We start from the raw sequence: 15,940 nt of genomic DNA, 5'->3' as shown, positions 1-15,940 counted from the left end.
CTTGTATATTTATTATTATATTCATTATAATTCATTCTGTTTTAATAGCAACTGTCCAGGAAGGATAAGAATATGTATGACAAACTAGCTGAAATATTCTCAGATGCCAACAACTTTGAAAAATTAAGAGAACATATGGGAAGTTTACGATTACCCTGTATACCATATCTGGGTAAGCCATTCTTTTCTTGCTGCAGCTTGGAAACTTTTGCCTAATTGTTTATTTTGCTGACTTTAAAATATTTTAATGTAACTATTGTAATGAAATTTAAAGGAATAATATACAATTACCCAAAATTAATTTATTCACTATTATAGGGAAACTCACTTTAATATCGGAAATTTTCATTAGTTACTGTCAGTGGTGAGCTGTGAATATTTTAACAATTGGCTCGCACTTTTGCCGACTTTTTGATGTGAAACTTCCTTTTGGAGGGGGGGGGTACCTACCGAGTAAATCTGATCGATCACGGAAGTGACGTCACCCGCGGCGTCTGCCAGAGATGCTTCCCACGCTCAGACAGCTAGTCTGTGTGGGACACTCACTAGTAGTATGATTAGATTAGAGCACGTGACGCATTTTTCGTGACCAGTACGATATTCAGTGAGTACGGGTTTTCAGTGAGTCTGGGTGCGAGGTTAGCCTGTGCGGACATTGCTCCTTAAAGCTCTTCAAACAGAGAAGTTTTTCCTGATTTATTTTCTGCTTTATTAGTTTAAATTGTCATATTAACTTATTTTCTAGAGTAGCTTTATATTCCTAGTTACGATACTTAGTTTAAAGTTTAACTTAGACAGAGATTTCGTAGATATTACTTAGTATCGGTAACGGTATCAAATCCACGTGTCACAAACCAAATTTTTTTTTAACCAAATTTAGTCGATTTATTAACCAACTGTTATATCAAATTATCATCTATAAGTAGATTATAGACCTAGTCAGGATCCTTAGTTTATTCTAAATTGAGATAGCGAGATTTGGAAGCTAATCAATACTTACGAGTCCGTAGAAATACCGTTCGTGATTCCCGCCATTTTTACACGATAGCATAAGCTTAGTGTCGTATAGTGCATAATATAATATTGTCAATTAATCAGTAAATCTATTAATCTTGATAAACTTTATTGTCAATTAAATTGTACTTTTAACTCTATATATATATATATATATATATATATATATATATATATATATATATATAACGACTTAATCGTAACAAATAATTAATACATAACTATAGTGGTACACGTGATACGGAAGTTGTATAAAGGGAACTCGTAGAAAACACTAGATACCGAAAAAAATATATATATAACATAACTGTTTTGGGATATAACTTAAGGATTTAATTTTTGTTTTGAATTTTATTGAATTAAATCGGAATCATGACTCTGACCAGAGCAGCAAAGCAAAAGGCTCAAGCTAATGGGAGTGCTGTGGTTCAGGGGAGAACTGAGGGGGGCAGTTGCCCTCTGAATCACAGTCTATTAAAATGCACTGTTTGCTTGATGTTTGCGGAGCAGTCGGGTACGGGACATGATACTGCCAAGGGGGATGTCTTTGTGTGTGCACGATGTAAGGAGTGCAAGGAAATCAGGCGACAACTCAGCGTTGTTATGGGCCTTTATGAGAGCTTGAAGGACAGGGTGGATGCCCTCGAAGGAAATAAATTGAGGGGCCCATCAAGCTCTCAGCTGCCCACATCAACGCCAGAGCTTGCACTTGGTCATCAGGCAACACAGAAGCAGCCCCCTAGGCAGAATGCGCTGGTCCCACAGGAACTAGTAGTTGTTGGTGACTCTATTGTCAGGGAAACGGGGAACATACTTTGTAAAAACGATAGGTGGAATAGGACCAGGGTATGTCTGCCAGGGGCAAAGGTTGATGACGTTGTAGAGCGGATATCATCTTTTAAGGGCACAAAAGGTGATATAGTTGTACACGTTGGCACTAATGATATTAAGAGTAGGAGACCGGCGGAATTACTTAGCAAGTACAGGTCACTGTTGAAAAAAAGCCGTGAATTAGGGTTGAACTTGAAAGTGTCTGCAATTCTGCCCAGACACGATAGGAGGGAGTATATGATGAGAGCCTTGTCGATCAATTCGGCCCTGGAGGGATTGTGCAAGGCTCAAGGGGTAGAATTTTTTTCAGCCTGGACTGTACTTGTTAACAGGAGAGATTGCTTCTACAGGGATGGGATACACTTAAATAGAAAGGGTGCAAGAATTTTTGCTGATGCTGTCGAGGCAGTGTTAGGTGGGTCGGAAAACTGCTAGTTGGGGGGGATACAAGGACTAATAGATTAACAGTAGCCACTGGCAGAGGTGGAAGTGATTCTTGCACTGCTTCTATTCAAATGAGCAGAAGTCTGAAAAACAAGATGCAGGATATTTCAGAGACTGCTGGTAGTCATTGCGGTACAAGTAAACACATGGGTTGTGTTAGGGTAGCTAAGAATAGAAACAGGTGCATGTATACCTGCGTGTACACCAATGCTAGGAGTTTGGTAAATAAATTTGATGAATTTGAGGTATTGCTCAAAACATCAAAGGCAGATATTGTTGGGATATCAGAGACGTGGTGTCACACAGATATAAGTAATGCGGAACTGGAATTTGGGGAATACAATGTGTATAGAAAGGATAGACAGGACAGGAGGGGAGGAGGGGTTATGCTATTAATTAAGAAACACATAAAGTCCAAGGAAGTGAAGCCAGTCGACATCGATGGACAGGGCAGTGTCGAGTCAGTTTGGTGCGACATAAGCATAGGGAAATCAAAATTGAGAGTAGGAGTGTGCTATAGGCCTAATGACTCTGATGAGTATAATAAGATATTGTACAGGGAAATAGAGTGGGCCAGTAAATCTGAGAGTCTTATAATGGGGGACTTTAATTTCCCAGATATTGACTGGAATTTGTGGGTTGGTCACTCGCACACTAGCAAGGCTTTTGTGGATTTATTGGATGATTGTTTTCTACATCAGCATGTTCGTGAGGCAACAAGAGGGAGCAATACTCTTGATCTGATTATCAGTAGTGATTCTTCATGCATTAAGAACCTGCAGATAAATGAACCACTAGGTGGCAGTGATCACAGTGTGTTGAAGTGGGATTTACTCAAGGAGGTAACTACCATCAGAGGTAAAGGGAAGGGTTTTTGTTTTCGTAAAGGCGACTATGATGGTCTGAGACAGTATTTAAATTCTATACAGTGGGACCAACTGATGATGTTACCAACAGCAAACTCAAAATGGGAAGCATTCAAGGAACTAATCTTGGAGGCTACCAGGCTTTACATACCAACTAAGAAATATTGTTCAAGGTTTAGGCCTAAATGGTTGTCAGATGAGCTAATGAGACATGTGGCAGAGAAGAAAAATGCATGGGATACATACAAATTAATGGGTGACATGGAAGCCTATGATAGATATAAGTTGGTCTGTAACCAAGTCACAAAGGAGATTAGGCAGGCAAAGGCAGACTATGAAAAATCCTTGGCAAAGGATGCAAAGAAAAACAGAAAAGAGTTTTTTACATACTTGAACTCGAAAAGGAAAGGGATGAATCAGATTGGTCCACTGGATATTGATGGTTCAACAGTTGAGGATCCTGCTCAGGTGGCTAACAATCTAAACGAGTATTTTGCATCTACATTCACGCATGAGGAGTTATTCAGGAAGGAGAATGATGTAGGTAAAGTAAACATTGGCAGTGAGCTGGATGATTTTGTAATAACTGAGAGGAAAGTGGAGGAGAGATTGTTGAGGATAAACATAAAAAAGGCACCTGGGGTGGATGGGATCTATCCAGTTATATTAAAGGAGGCAGCAAAGGAAGTATGCAAACCCCTAGCCATAATTATGAGAGCTTCTTTGGACTCAGGGGAGGTGCCCATAGACTGGAGATGTGCAAATGTAACCCCAATTCACAAAGGAGGATCAAAGGCTGACACAAGTAATTATAGACCTGTTAGTTTAACTTCTGTTCCAGGTAAATTAATGGAGGCACTGGTTAAAGAAGCACTGCAGGATCATCTAGACAAGAATTCAGTTATAGCTCAGACGCAGCATGGTTTTGTTAAGGGCAGGTCTTGCCTGACCAATTTGATTGGATACTATGATGTAGTCACAAAAGAACTGGATGCAGGGAATAACTTTGATATTATATATTTGGATCTTAGAAAGGCTTTTGATACTGTTGCACATGGAAGACTGCTGCACAAATTGGAGCAGTGTGGCATTGGAGGCAAATTGCTGCTATGGATAAGGGGATGGTTGAGTGGCAGAAGACAGAGAGTGGTAATCAATGGACACTGCTCAACGTGGACTAATGTTATTAGTGGAGTTCCTCAAGGTTCAGTGTTGGGTCCGTTGTTGTTTTCGGTGTTTATGAATGATATTGATGATGGGATATCAAGTTTAATGTCCAAGTTTGCAGATGATACAAAGGTTGGCAGGGTCGTTAAGGACAATACTGACGCTATGCTGCTGCAACAGGATCTGGAAAGGTTGAACAGATGGGCTGAGAGGTGGCAAATGAGGTTTAACATCGACAAATGTAAAGTGCTGCATATGGGAAACAGTAACCCCAGAGCAACGTATCAACTCTGCGGTACTACACTGACAGTGGTGGAGAATGAAAAGGACCTGGGGGTAATTGTGCAGGCAGATATGAAGTTCTCTGAGCAGTGCAGACGAGCTGCAAGAGTAGCGCATGGTGTCTTGTCAATGATATACAGGAATTTTTCTAGCAGGGATAAGGAGGTGATTATTCCCTTGTATAAGGCAATGGTAAGGCCACATCTTGAGTACTGTATACAGGTCTGGAGGCCTCATTTCAAGAAGGATGTAGAGCTGCTGGAACGGGTACAGAGAAGGGCAACAAGATTAGTAAATGGAACAAAGGGTTGCTCTTACGAAGAAAGGCTTAAGTTTTGCAAATTACAGAGTCTGGAGACTAGGCACCGGCGAGGTGATCTGATAGAGGTGTATAAGGCTTTGAATGGTTTGAGCATGCTCAATGCCAATGGGATTCTTCATCTTTCTCAGAATAATCACCTCAGAGGGCATAAATTCAAATTGAGGAAGGACGGATGTCGGATAGATGTGCGGAAATTTGCCTTTGGCCAGCGGGTGGTTGGTTGGTGGAACCGACTTCCATCACTTGTTGTTGAAGTTGATAGCCTAAACAAATTTAAAGCTCAACTGGACAGGTATTTCGAACGAACGGAGGGGTGAAATGGGAGTGGGTGTTTTTTTTTTTTTTTTTTTTTTTTTTTTTGGCTGATGCTGAATAAGCTTGCTTTCTTGCATCATATGCCTCTGCTAATGCTAATGCTAATGCTAATGCTGATATCTCGAGTTCTAACTGTTTGGAATTTTTGAATAGTATGACGTCACAACCATGTGACATCATATAGTGACGCGAAGGATGTTTCATATAAAACCATCTACCGCTCGTGCTCGGCAGATGCGCGACTTTTTTATTGTTTTTTTTACAACTAGGGAAATATAATGGATATATTTTTTTTTCATGATAAAATTTTAATATTGTGAATAAAAAATAACAAAAATATTTCCCATATTACAAATAACAAATTATCACAAAACATGCTAGAATATAAAAACAAATATTACATAAAAAACAAACTGTTCTAGAAAAGGTACACAAAAATCACAGATTACATGAAAAAATATTGCACAAATATTCAAGAAAATTTTCTTTTAAAAATTGCCATATGAAATTTACTTCTTTATTAATATTGACATAACGATCCAGATCAAATTGAAGCAATGGTTTTCCATTTAGATGTATGGTCATCATAATCTGCAACGTGTTTAATTTTCGATATTATTCATTATATCATTTCAGCGAACTGAAAGCTCGCTCAGTTTCAGCACTGCTAATCGCAATGGTTTCAAAGATATTTCTGGCTTTCTTAATTGTAAAGGGAATTTCACTCGATTTTAAAGATAAACTGTCTTCGATAAAATCACTAAAATCATTAATTTTTATTTCATATTTTATCAAAAAACAAATTTCTTATTGAGTTTTCACAGTCTTGCCACAGAGACGAAAGTTCTTTTAAATTCCACGATTTCCAGTAGAATATGTTTAAAATTTCTTTCAATGGTATGATTATTTTCTTTATTTAATTTAAAATCACCCTGTTGCATTAATAACTTATCCTTTAAGGATAAAACAATGCATTTAATAACTTGTCACGAGGTAATTTTTCTGTTCTTATTTCGATTTTGAGTCCTTCAAATTCTTTCCACTTCAACATGCTCTCAATTTTAGCTTCATATTTTCTTTCAGAATTTTTCAAATTAGCAGTAGCATTGATAGTTCGAATAATTAATTTATCTGCTTTTGCCATAGTGAATCTGTAAAGCTTCTGAAATGTAAGAGAGCTCCTGCAGGATGTCGATCATTAGTGCTAAATGATTAAGAAATTCCAGATTTAAAAGTTGCTTTAACAATCCCAAATAAAAATAAATTCCCTATTTATACTCCAAGGTAGAGAGAATACAAAAAACAGCACCGTATTCAGCAGTCAGGGTGCTTTAACCCGAGTCACTCAAGGCACATGTACTTATGCACTCGTGCGCCTGACCACTGGGTTACGGCGGCATCTGATCCAAAGTGTTTGCACAATGCAGGATAATTCCCTTAACCCGCAATTACCATTCGCAAGCTACAAGCTGCTGTTCGTAGCCTGAACACATGACTGATCTTTGTAGTTTCCACATAAAGTTCTTTAGCAATCATCCTTAATTTGCGCTAGTTTTTTGGAGATTGGTAATACAGTTTATTTTTTTTTAATTATTGCCTGTATGCCATTATATTTTAGAACATTTTCTACGCAGTGAAAGGCTCAACAAAGTTTCAAAATCTGTCAACATTTCATCTTCTTAAAGTTTATATAATATCTTAGTTTCCTCAATCCCTCCCCCTATGTTGCTATTGTCACTAGTTCTTTGAATACTGTGGAAAATATGAGAATCACTCAGATATTCAGCTACTGTGAACGTGTAAACATAGATAGGAGAAATTTACTGGAAGGCATGGATCACTCACTTCTCCGAAAAACATACGCCTGTTTGTCGGAGTAAAGGGGAACCACAGCACAGGTTGACTAGAGGCTATTATTCATGTCGGGTATCTTAATCCTCTGACTGTCTATGGAAAGCATATTGACTAGCGCAACTTCTCGGAATGTGGCTGCTTAAGTTTTACGGACACCACTAACGTGGAACAGTAATCCCTTTCACCCTTAATTCGCGCTTTCTAATTACCTAAAGAGGCGAGCACAGTGGATACAAAGTTGTCTCTCCTAATCTGTTCGTTACATGGAAATAATTTTCGTTGTATGGAAACTACTGTATTTTAAATGTAATTACCAAGGGGAACTTAAAAAAATTTGGTGTAAAGAAGTTGGTTAAACAGAGGTCCGACTGTAATTAAATCAAAAATGAAGCAATTTTAAAATACATAACCAATCGATTGCACAATTAAAATGCTGGGAACGGGGCTCCGTTCACCCCACCATAGTTTCGGCTCTGGATACTCAATAATTGCGCATTTAGGATTTCATTTGTAAAATAAATGATTGTCTCAACAATGGGCTCGCAAACTTTCAAAAAAAAATAACAATGGACTCTCGTGAGCCCACTATAGCTCAGCACTGGTTCCTGTGGTATATACTAGAAGTCAAACTGGAAAGGGTGTATATACACATTTCTGTGCTTTGTTTTTCCACAATTAATTGTTTAACTCACCAGAAGGCATTTAGTTTTTTAAAATTGAGATATTGAGACCCAACCCTCCCCAAACCCCTAAGGGGTTTGGGGAGGGTTGGGTCTCAATTGGGACCAAACCCTCCCCAAACCCCTAAGGGGTTTGGGGAGGGTTTGGTCTCATATCTCAATTTTAAACTCATAGCATAGCCATTTTTCAGTATTTCTGTTGTTTTTTTTTTTTTTTTGTTTTTTTTTTCCTCTCTTATTGATCACCAAAAAACTATATGGACTCTAAATACAAAATATAATTTTCCTAACAGTTTTTTGAAAAAATAATTTCATTTAATATTTTTCATTAATAATTTCAGTAATTGAATTCACCCCCAACTTTAAAACAAATAATGTGGAAATAAATATTTCTCACTGAATTTTTTCCTGCTAGTAGAGAATGTCTAATATCGCATTCATACCTACAATAGTTATTTTTAATGAAAATTTTAAATACACAACTCTCAAAATTATTATGAAATGGCAGCACATGAAGGATTATTTTTAATTTTTACAAAAAAAAATGTCAAGTATACTGTTCTCATTGAAAAGCTAAATTTTCAAGTTCATAGCTGTAATAGTTATTTTTTAAGAATTTTTTATAAAATAATCCTACTTTATTTTTTAATAAAATTAATCTGGTACTTTTTCAATTGAATGTTTTATGAAGGATGAGCTGTTAAATAAACAAACGAATAAAAACAACTATTCTAAGTTGTTTAGATAAGCTCTCTTGTTCTTCATGGACGAATGAAATCAGAAGTTTCAGGAGAAATAAACAATGATAAGATTTTGTCACATGAAGAGAAAATTGACATGGGCAGCTTCCTCCGGTGAACTGATGTTAATCAAATAGCCAGACAGCTTTTTGAGCATGGTTTGTCACAAATTGTTATTTTTGGCTAAAATTTTGAGGAGTCTACAAATCGAAGTAACTAGAACTGACCAAAACAGTGTGTTGATTATTTTTGCTGCTTAGTAACAGCAGATAAAGAGATGATATTATTACCAAATTATTTATTACAATTTTACTTAAGGGTACTGAGTTTCCTCAGAAAGTTAGGAATATTTTTTTCTTTGTTTTCAAAAACTATAACAAATACTTTGGTGATTGGCTCGTCTCAGATGCCTAATGGAGGATTAAGCATTGATTATATTAATGTAAGTTACATAAAGCTCTTAATGAAGCATGTGAAACCTGAGCCATGTGTTTATTCTGTTTTTCAAACTTATTGTAAGGGTGATTTGCATGCAATCTGTGGATTAGCATTAGTAGAGGCATATGATGCAAGAAAGCAAGCTTATGCAGCATCAGCCCAAAAAAAAACAAACTCTCCTATTTCATCCCTCTGCTTGTTCCAGTACCTGTCCAGCTTAGCCTTAAATTTATTTAGGCTATCAACTTCCACAACAAAGGATGGAGGTCTGTTCCACCAACCAACCACCCGCTGGCTAAAGGCAAACTTCCACACATCTGTCTTTCCTCAATTTGAATTTATGCCTTCTCAAATGACTATTCTCAGCAAGAGGAAGAATTCCATCAGCATTGAGCATGCACAAACCATTCAAGGCTTTATACACCTCAATCAGATCACTTCGCAGGTGCCTAGTCTCCAGACACTGTAATTTGCAAGCCTTTCTTCATAAGAGCAACCTTTTGTTCCATTCACTAATCTTGTTGCCCTTCTCTGTACTCGTTCCAACAGCTCTACATCCTTCTTAAAATGAGGCCTCCAGACCTGTATACAGTACTCAAGGTACTGTATACAGGTCTGGAGGGCATGACCATTGCCTTATATAAGGGGATAATCACCTTCTTATCCCTGCTAGAAAAAGTTTTGTATATCATTGACAAGACACTACTCTTGCAGACCGTCTGCACTGCTCAGAAAACTTCATATCTGCCTGCGCAATTACCCCCAGGTCTTTTTCGTTCTCTACCACTGTCAGTGTAGTGCCACAGCGTTGATACGTCACTCTGGGGGGTTGCTGCTTCCCATATGTAGTACTTTACATTTGTCACTTCTCAGCCAATCTGCTCAACTTTTCTAGATCCTGTTGCAGCAGCGTACTGTCATTAGTGTCCTTAACAAGCCTGCCAACCTTCGTATCATCTGCAAACTTGGACATTAAGCTTGATATACCATCATCAATATCATTTATAAATTCAGAAAACAACAATGGAACCAATACTGAACCCTGACGGATTCCACTAATAACATTAGTCCACGATGAGCAGTGTCCATTGATTACCATTCTGTCTTCTCCCACTCAACCATCCCTTTATCCATAGCAGCAATTTTACCTCCAGTGCCACACTGCTCCAATTTGTGCACCAGTCTTCCATGTGCAACAGTATCAAAAGCCTTTCTAAGATCCAAATATATGATATCAAAGTTATTCCCTGCATCCAGTTTCTTTGCGACCACATCATAGTATCCAATCAAATTGATCAGGCAAGACTTTCCCATAACAAAACCATGCTGTGTCTGAGCTATAACTGAAGTCTTGTCTAGATGATCCTGCAGTGCTTCTTTAACCAGTGCCTCCATTAATTTTCCTGGAACAGAAGTTAAACTAACAGGTCTATAATTACTTGTGTTGCCCTTTGATCCTCCTCTGTGAATTGGGGTCACATTTGCACATATTCCCCTGAGTCCAAAGAAGCTCTCATAATTATGGCTAAGGGTTTGCTTATTTCCTTTCTTGCCTCCTTTAATATAACTGGATGGATCCCGTCCACCCCGGGTGCCTTTTTTATGTTCATCTTCAACAATTTCTCTTCCACTTTCCTCTCAGTTATTACAAAATCATCCAGCTTACTGCCAGAGTTTAACTCACCTCCGGAACTCCCCGCCCCACCCCGAACAACTCCTTGTGGGTCAATGTAGATGCAAAATACTCATTTAGTTTTTTAGCCACCTGAGCAGGATCATCAGCAGTTGAACCATCAATATCCAATGGACCAATCTGATTCATCCCTTTCCTTCTAGAGTTTACATAGGTAAAGAACTCTTTGTTGTTTTTCTTTGCATCCTTTGCCAAGGATTTCTCGTAATCTGCCTTTGCCTGCCTAATCTCCTTTGTACCTTGGTTACAGACCAGCTTATATCTATCATAGACTTCCATGTCATCCATTAATTTATATGTATCCCGTGCATTTTTCTTCTCTTCCACATGTCTCATTAGTTCATCTGACATCCATTGAGGCCTAAACCTTGAACAATATTTCTTAGTTGGTATGTAGAGCCTAGTAGCTTCCAAGATAAATTCTTTGAATGCTTCCCATTTTGAATTTGCTGTTGGTAACATCATCAGTTGGTCCCACCGTACAGAATTTAAATGCCGTCTTAGACCACCGTAGTCACCTTTATGAAAGCAAAAAGCCTTCCCTTTACCCCTGATGGTAGTTAGCGCTTTGAGTAAATCCCACTTCAGCACACTGTGATCACTGCCACCTAGTGGTTCCTTTATCTGCGGATTCTTAATGCATGAAGAATCACTACTGATAATCAGATCAAGAGTATTACTCCCTCTAGTTGCCTCCCGAACATGCTGATGTAGAAAACAATCATCCAATATATCCACAAGAGCCTTGCTAATGTGTGAGTGACCAACCCACAAATTCCAGTCAATATCTGAGAAATTAAAATCCCACATTATAAGACTCTTTGATTTACTGGCCCACTCTATTTCCCTGTACAGTTCCTTATTATACTCATCAGAGTCATTAGGCCTATAACACTCCTACCCTCAATTTTGATCTCCCAATGCTTATGTCACACCGAACTGACTCGACACTGCACTGTCCAGCGATGTCGACTGGCTTCACTTCCTTGGATTTTGTGTTTTTTATCTAATAGTATAACCCCTTCTCCCTTCCTATCTTGTCTATCCTTCCTGTACACACTGTACTCCCCAAATTCCAGTTCTGCTTCCTTATATCTGTGTGACACCGCTTTTCTGATATCTCAACAATATCTGCCTTTGATGTTCTGAGCAGTACCTGAAATTCATCAAATTTATTTAACAAACTCCTAACATTGGTGTACATGCAAGTATACCTGCACCTGTTCCTATTCTTAGCTACCCTAACACAACCCATGTGTTTACTTGTACCGCAACGACTCTCAGCAGTCTCTGAAATACCCTGCAACTTGTTTTCCAGGCTGCTACTCATTCCAATAGAAGCAGTGCAAGAATCACTTTCACCTCTGCCAGTGGCTACTGTTAATCTACTAGCCTTTCTACCCCCCCCAAGCTAGCAGTTTTCCGACCCACCTAACACTGCCTTGAAAGCATCAGCAAATATTTTTCCACCCTTTCTATTTAAGTGTATCCCATCCCTGTAGAAGCAGTCTCTCCTGTTAACAAGTACAGACCAGGCTGAAAAAAATTCTACCCCTTGAGCCTCGCACAAACTTTCCCGCGCCGAATTGATTGACAAGGCTCTCATCATGTACTCCCTCCCAGTGGTGAGCTATAGTGGGCTCGCGAGAGCCCATTTTTATTTTATTTTTGAAAATTTGTGAGCCCATTGTTGAGATGATCATTTATTTTACAAATGGAATCCTAAATGCAATTATTGAGTATCCAGAGCCGAAACTACGGTGGGGTGAGCGGATGCCATTCCCAGCATTTTAATGGCGCAATCGATCGGTTATGTATTTTAAAATTGCTTCATTTTTGATTTAATTACAGTCGGACCTCTGTTTAACGAACTTCTTTATAGCGAATTTTTTTGATTCCCCCTTGGTAATTACATTTAAAATAGTTTCCGGTGAACGAAGAAAATTTCCATTTAACGAACGGGTTAGGAGAGACGACTTTGTATGCATTGTTCTTACCTCTGGCCTTTAAGCAATTTAGATAATTAGAAAGTGCGAGTTAAGGGTGAAAGGATTACCATTTCACAATGTTAGTGGTGTCCATAAAACCTCTGCAGTCACACACCGAGAAGTTGCGCTAGTCAAAATGTTTTCCATAGCCAGTCAGAGGATTAAGAAGATTCTCGACACGGATTATAACCTGTGTTGTGGTTCCCCTTTACTCTTACAAGAAGTCATATTTTTTTCGGAGAAGTGAGTGAACCTTGCCTTCCAATGAATGTCTCCTGTCTATGTTTACGTGGTCACAGTAGCAGAATATCCGTGTGATTTAGATATTTTGCACAGTATTCAAAGAACTAGTGGGAGAGTAACATAGAGGAGGTGGGGGGGGAATTGAGGCAACTAAGATATTATATAAACTTCACGAAGATGAAATGTTGGCAGATTTGGAACTTTGTCGAGCCTTTCACTGTGTAGAAAATGTTGTAAAATATAATGGCATACAGGCAATAATTAAAAAAAAAACAAACTGTATCACTAATCTCCAAAAAACCAGCGCGAATTAAAGATGATTGCTAAAGAACTTGATGTGTAAACTATAAAGATCGGTCGTGTGTTCAGAGACAACGAGCAGCTTGTAGCTTACTGACAGCAATTGAGGGTTGGAGGAATTATCCCGCTTTGTGCAAACATTTTGAATCAGAAAGTTAAGTAAATATTCTGGATTATTAAACCGACTTTTCAATCTGGAATTTCTTAACGATTTAGCACTTATGATCGACATCCTGCAGGAGCTCTCTTACCTTTCAGAAGCTTTACAAAGTTGCAGCATCACTATAGTAAAAGCAGATAAATTAATTATTCTAACTATCAATCGCTATTGCTAATTTCAAAAATTCTGAAGGAAATTATGAAGCTAAAATTGAGAGATGTTGAAGTTGAAAGAATTTGAAGGAATCGAAAGTAAGAACACATTTAAAAAATTACCTCGTGACACGTTATTAAGAATAAGTTATTAATGCAACAGAGTAATTTTAAATTAAATGAAGAAAATAATGATACTATTGACGATGAGAAATTGAAAGAAATTTTAAACATATGCTACCTGGAATCGTGGAATACGAAAGAACTTTCGTCTCCGTGCCAAGACGGTGAAAAACGAATAAGAAATTTAAGTTTTCTGATAAAATATGAAATAAAAATTAATGATTTTAGAGATTTTGTCGAAGACCGTTTATCTTTAAAATCGAGTGAAATTCCCCCTTCAATTATAAAAGCCAGAAATATCTTTGAAACCACCGCGATTAGCAGTGCTTTCAGCATAATGAATAATATTGTATAAATTCATTCCACTTCCTAATTCATTTCACAAATATACGTGGTCTCAGTTCTAATCTCAACGATGTCCATTTCCACTTGCAGTCTGCCAAACCCCATGTACTTTTCCTGACAGAATCTCAGTTATCGGTTAATTCAACTACTGCTCATCTCAGATGCCCAAATTATTCGCTATATGATTCTTTTCACCTCAAAGGTGGTACATGTGCATATGTCCATTCAGAGACTTGGCAATTTGGAATCTCCTCTCTTTGATCTTCTCTGGCTTAAAATCTCTCTACCTCATTGTGTCAAATTCATCTGTTGTCTCTACCGTTCTCCCAACTCCACTAATCACTTGGAGCTCTTTGACTTTCTCCAGTCCAACTTTCCTAACAGTGAGGTAATTTTCCTTGGTGATTTTAATGTTCACAACTCCAGCTGGCTTCCATTTTCTAGTCACACCGACCCAGCTGGTCGAGATGCCGAGGCTTTTGCAATTACTAATGACCTTGCACAGATTGTTCATTTACCTACAAGAATACCGGACAATCCTAATCATACAGCCAATACGCTTGATCTTTTTCTCACAAACAACCCTTCTAAGTACACGGTCGAAGTGAGAAGTCCTTTAGGCACTTCAGATCAGAACTTGGTGATTGTCTCTTCTCCAATGGAACCTTTATCTCATGGCTATTCCCAACCTCGTATTTTTTGGCATTATAAGAATGCAAAATGGGATGACCTGCGAGACTTCTTTTCTTCTTTTCCTTGGTCGGATTACTGTTTCAAAAGTTCTGATGTCAATGTTTGCTCAGATTGTGTCAGTGAAATTATTCTTGCAGGAATGGAATCCTTTATCCCTCACTCCACTTTAAAATCCCGTCCTTTATCTAAACCTTGGTTTTCCAATAAATGTGCTAAGGCTGTTCAAGAGAAAAAGGTTGCATATCGTAATTGGCTTGTTTTTAATTCTTCAGTTTCATTTTCTGCCTACACCAAAGCTTGCAACAATTGTAAAGCAGTTATTAATCATTCCAAACTAGAGTTTGAACAGGCTAAGAGTAGAAGCTTGCTTCTTGCCCTAATGGTAGCCGATCATTCTGGTCTCTTGCCAAAGCTATTGGCCGCAACTTTTGCCCATATCTGCTCCCACTTCTGTCCAAACTAGATGGTTCTGTTGTCACTTCAGCCAAGGATAAAGCTGACCTACTAGCATCCCATTTTTCTTTCAACTCTTGCATTAACGATCTTGGTAAAACACCTCCCACTATTCCCAATGCCTCCTGTGGTATTCTGTCAAAAGGATGTCAGAAGGATTTTGACGAATCTTGATGCTAAGAAAGCTCCAAGTCCCGATGGTATTTCTCCACTTGTTCTCAAAACCTGTGCTCCTGAACTTACTCCTATTCTTTGCCGCCTTTTTTCATGTTCTTATTCCAAAGGTGTTTTTCCTTCTGCTTGGAAATTTGCTCATATCCATTCAGTTCCTAAAAAGGGTGACAGATCCCTCCCATCCAATTATCGTCCCATTGCAATTACTTCTACTCCTTCTAAAGTAATGGAGAAATCAATTAACCGCTAAAGTTTAAACTACCCAGAAACCTCCCGTCTGATCAACAATCGCCAGTATGGATTCCATCAGTGTCGATCCACAGGTGATATTCTGGGTTATGTTACCCATTTATGGACTAATTCAATGGAAAGGTTCGGTGAAACACAAGTAGTTGCTCTTGACATCTCATAGGCTTTCGATCGTGTTTGGCATAAAGGTCTTCTAAACAAGCTTCCATCTTATGGTTTGCCAACTGTTTTTAGTAATTGGTTATCCAGTTTTCTCTCTGATCGCTCACTGAGGATGATGGTAGATGGCCCTCTGTCTTCTAACTTCTCCACTAATGCCGGTGTCCCCCAAGGTTCAGTTCTTTCCCCCACTCTTTTCCTCTTGTATATCAATGACCTTCTTCCATTGACTGGAAACTTCAATTGGCCGCCACC

The 15,940-nt window shown here is 38.3% G+C and overlaps 1 protein-coding gene across 3 annotated transcripts in view; it reads left to right on the top strand.

The window, feature by feature from the left end:
• Window positions 1-15,940, top strand: part of LOC150087235 (ras-specific guanine nucleotide-releasing factor RalGPS1-like) — a 419,169-nt gene that overhangs the window by 234,536 nt on the left and 168,693 nt on the right. For all 3 annotated transcript variants that reach the window (XM_090371091.1, XM_090371092.1, XM_090371090.1), the window contains exon 7: window positions 49-172. In XM_090371091.1, the coding sequence (XP_090227217.1) occupies window positions 49-172 (124 nt within the window). The remainder of the gene's footprint in view (window positions 1-48; window positions 173-15,940) is intronic.

This window comes from Mastigoproctus giganteus, chromosome 4, assembly GCF_048544385.1.
Source record: "Mastigoproctus giganteus isolate SK-2022 chromosome 4, ASM4854438v1, whole genome shotgun sequence".
Taxonomy (NCBI): Eukaryota; Metazoa; Arthropoda; class Arachnida; order Uropygi; family Thelyphonidae; genus Mastigoproctus; species Mastigoproctus giganteus.
Note: the sequence above shows the minus strand (reverse complement) of the source record. Positions and strands in the feature narration are given on the sequence as shown.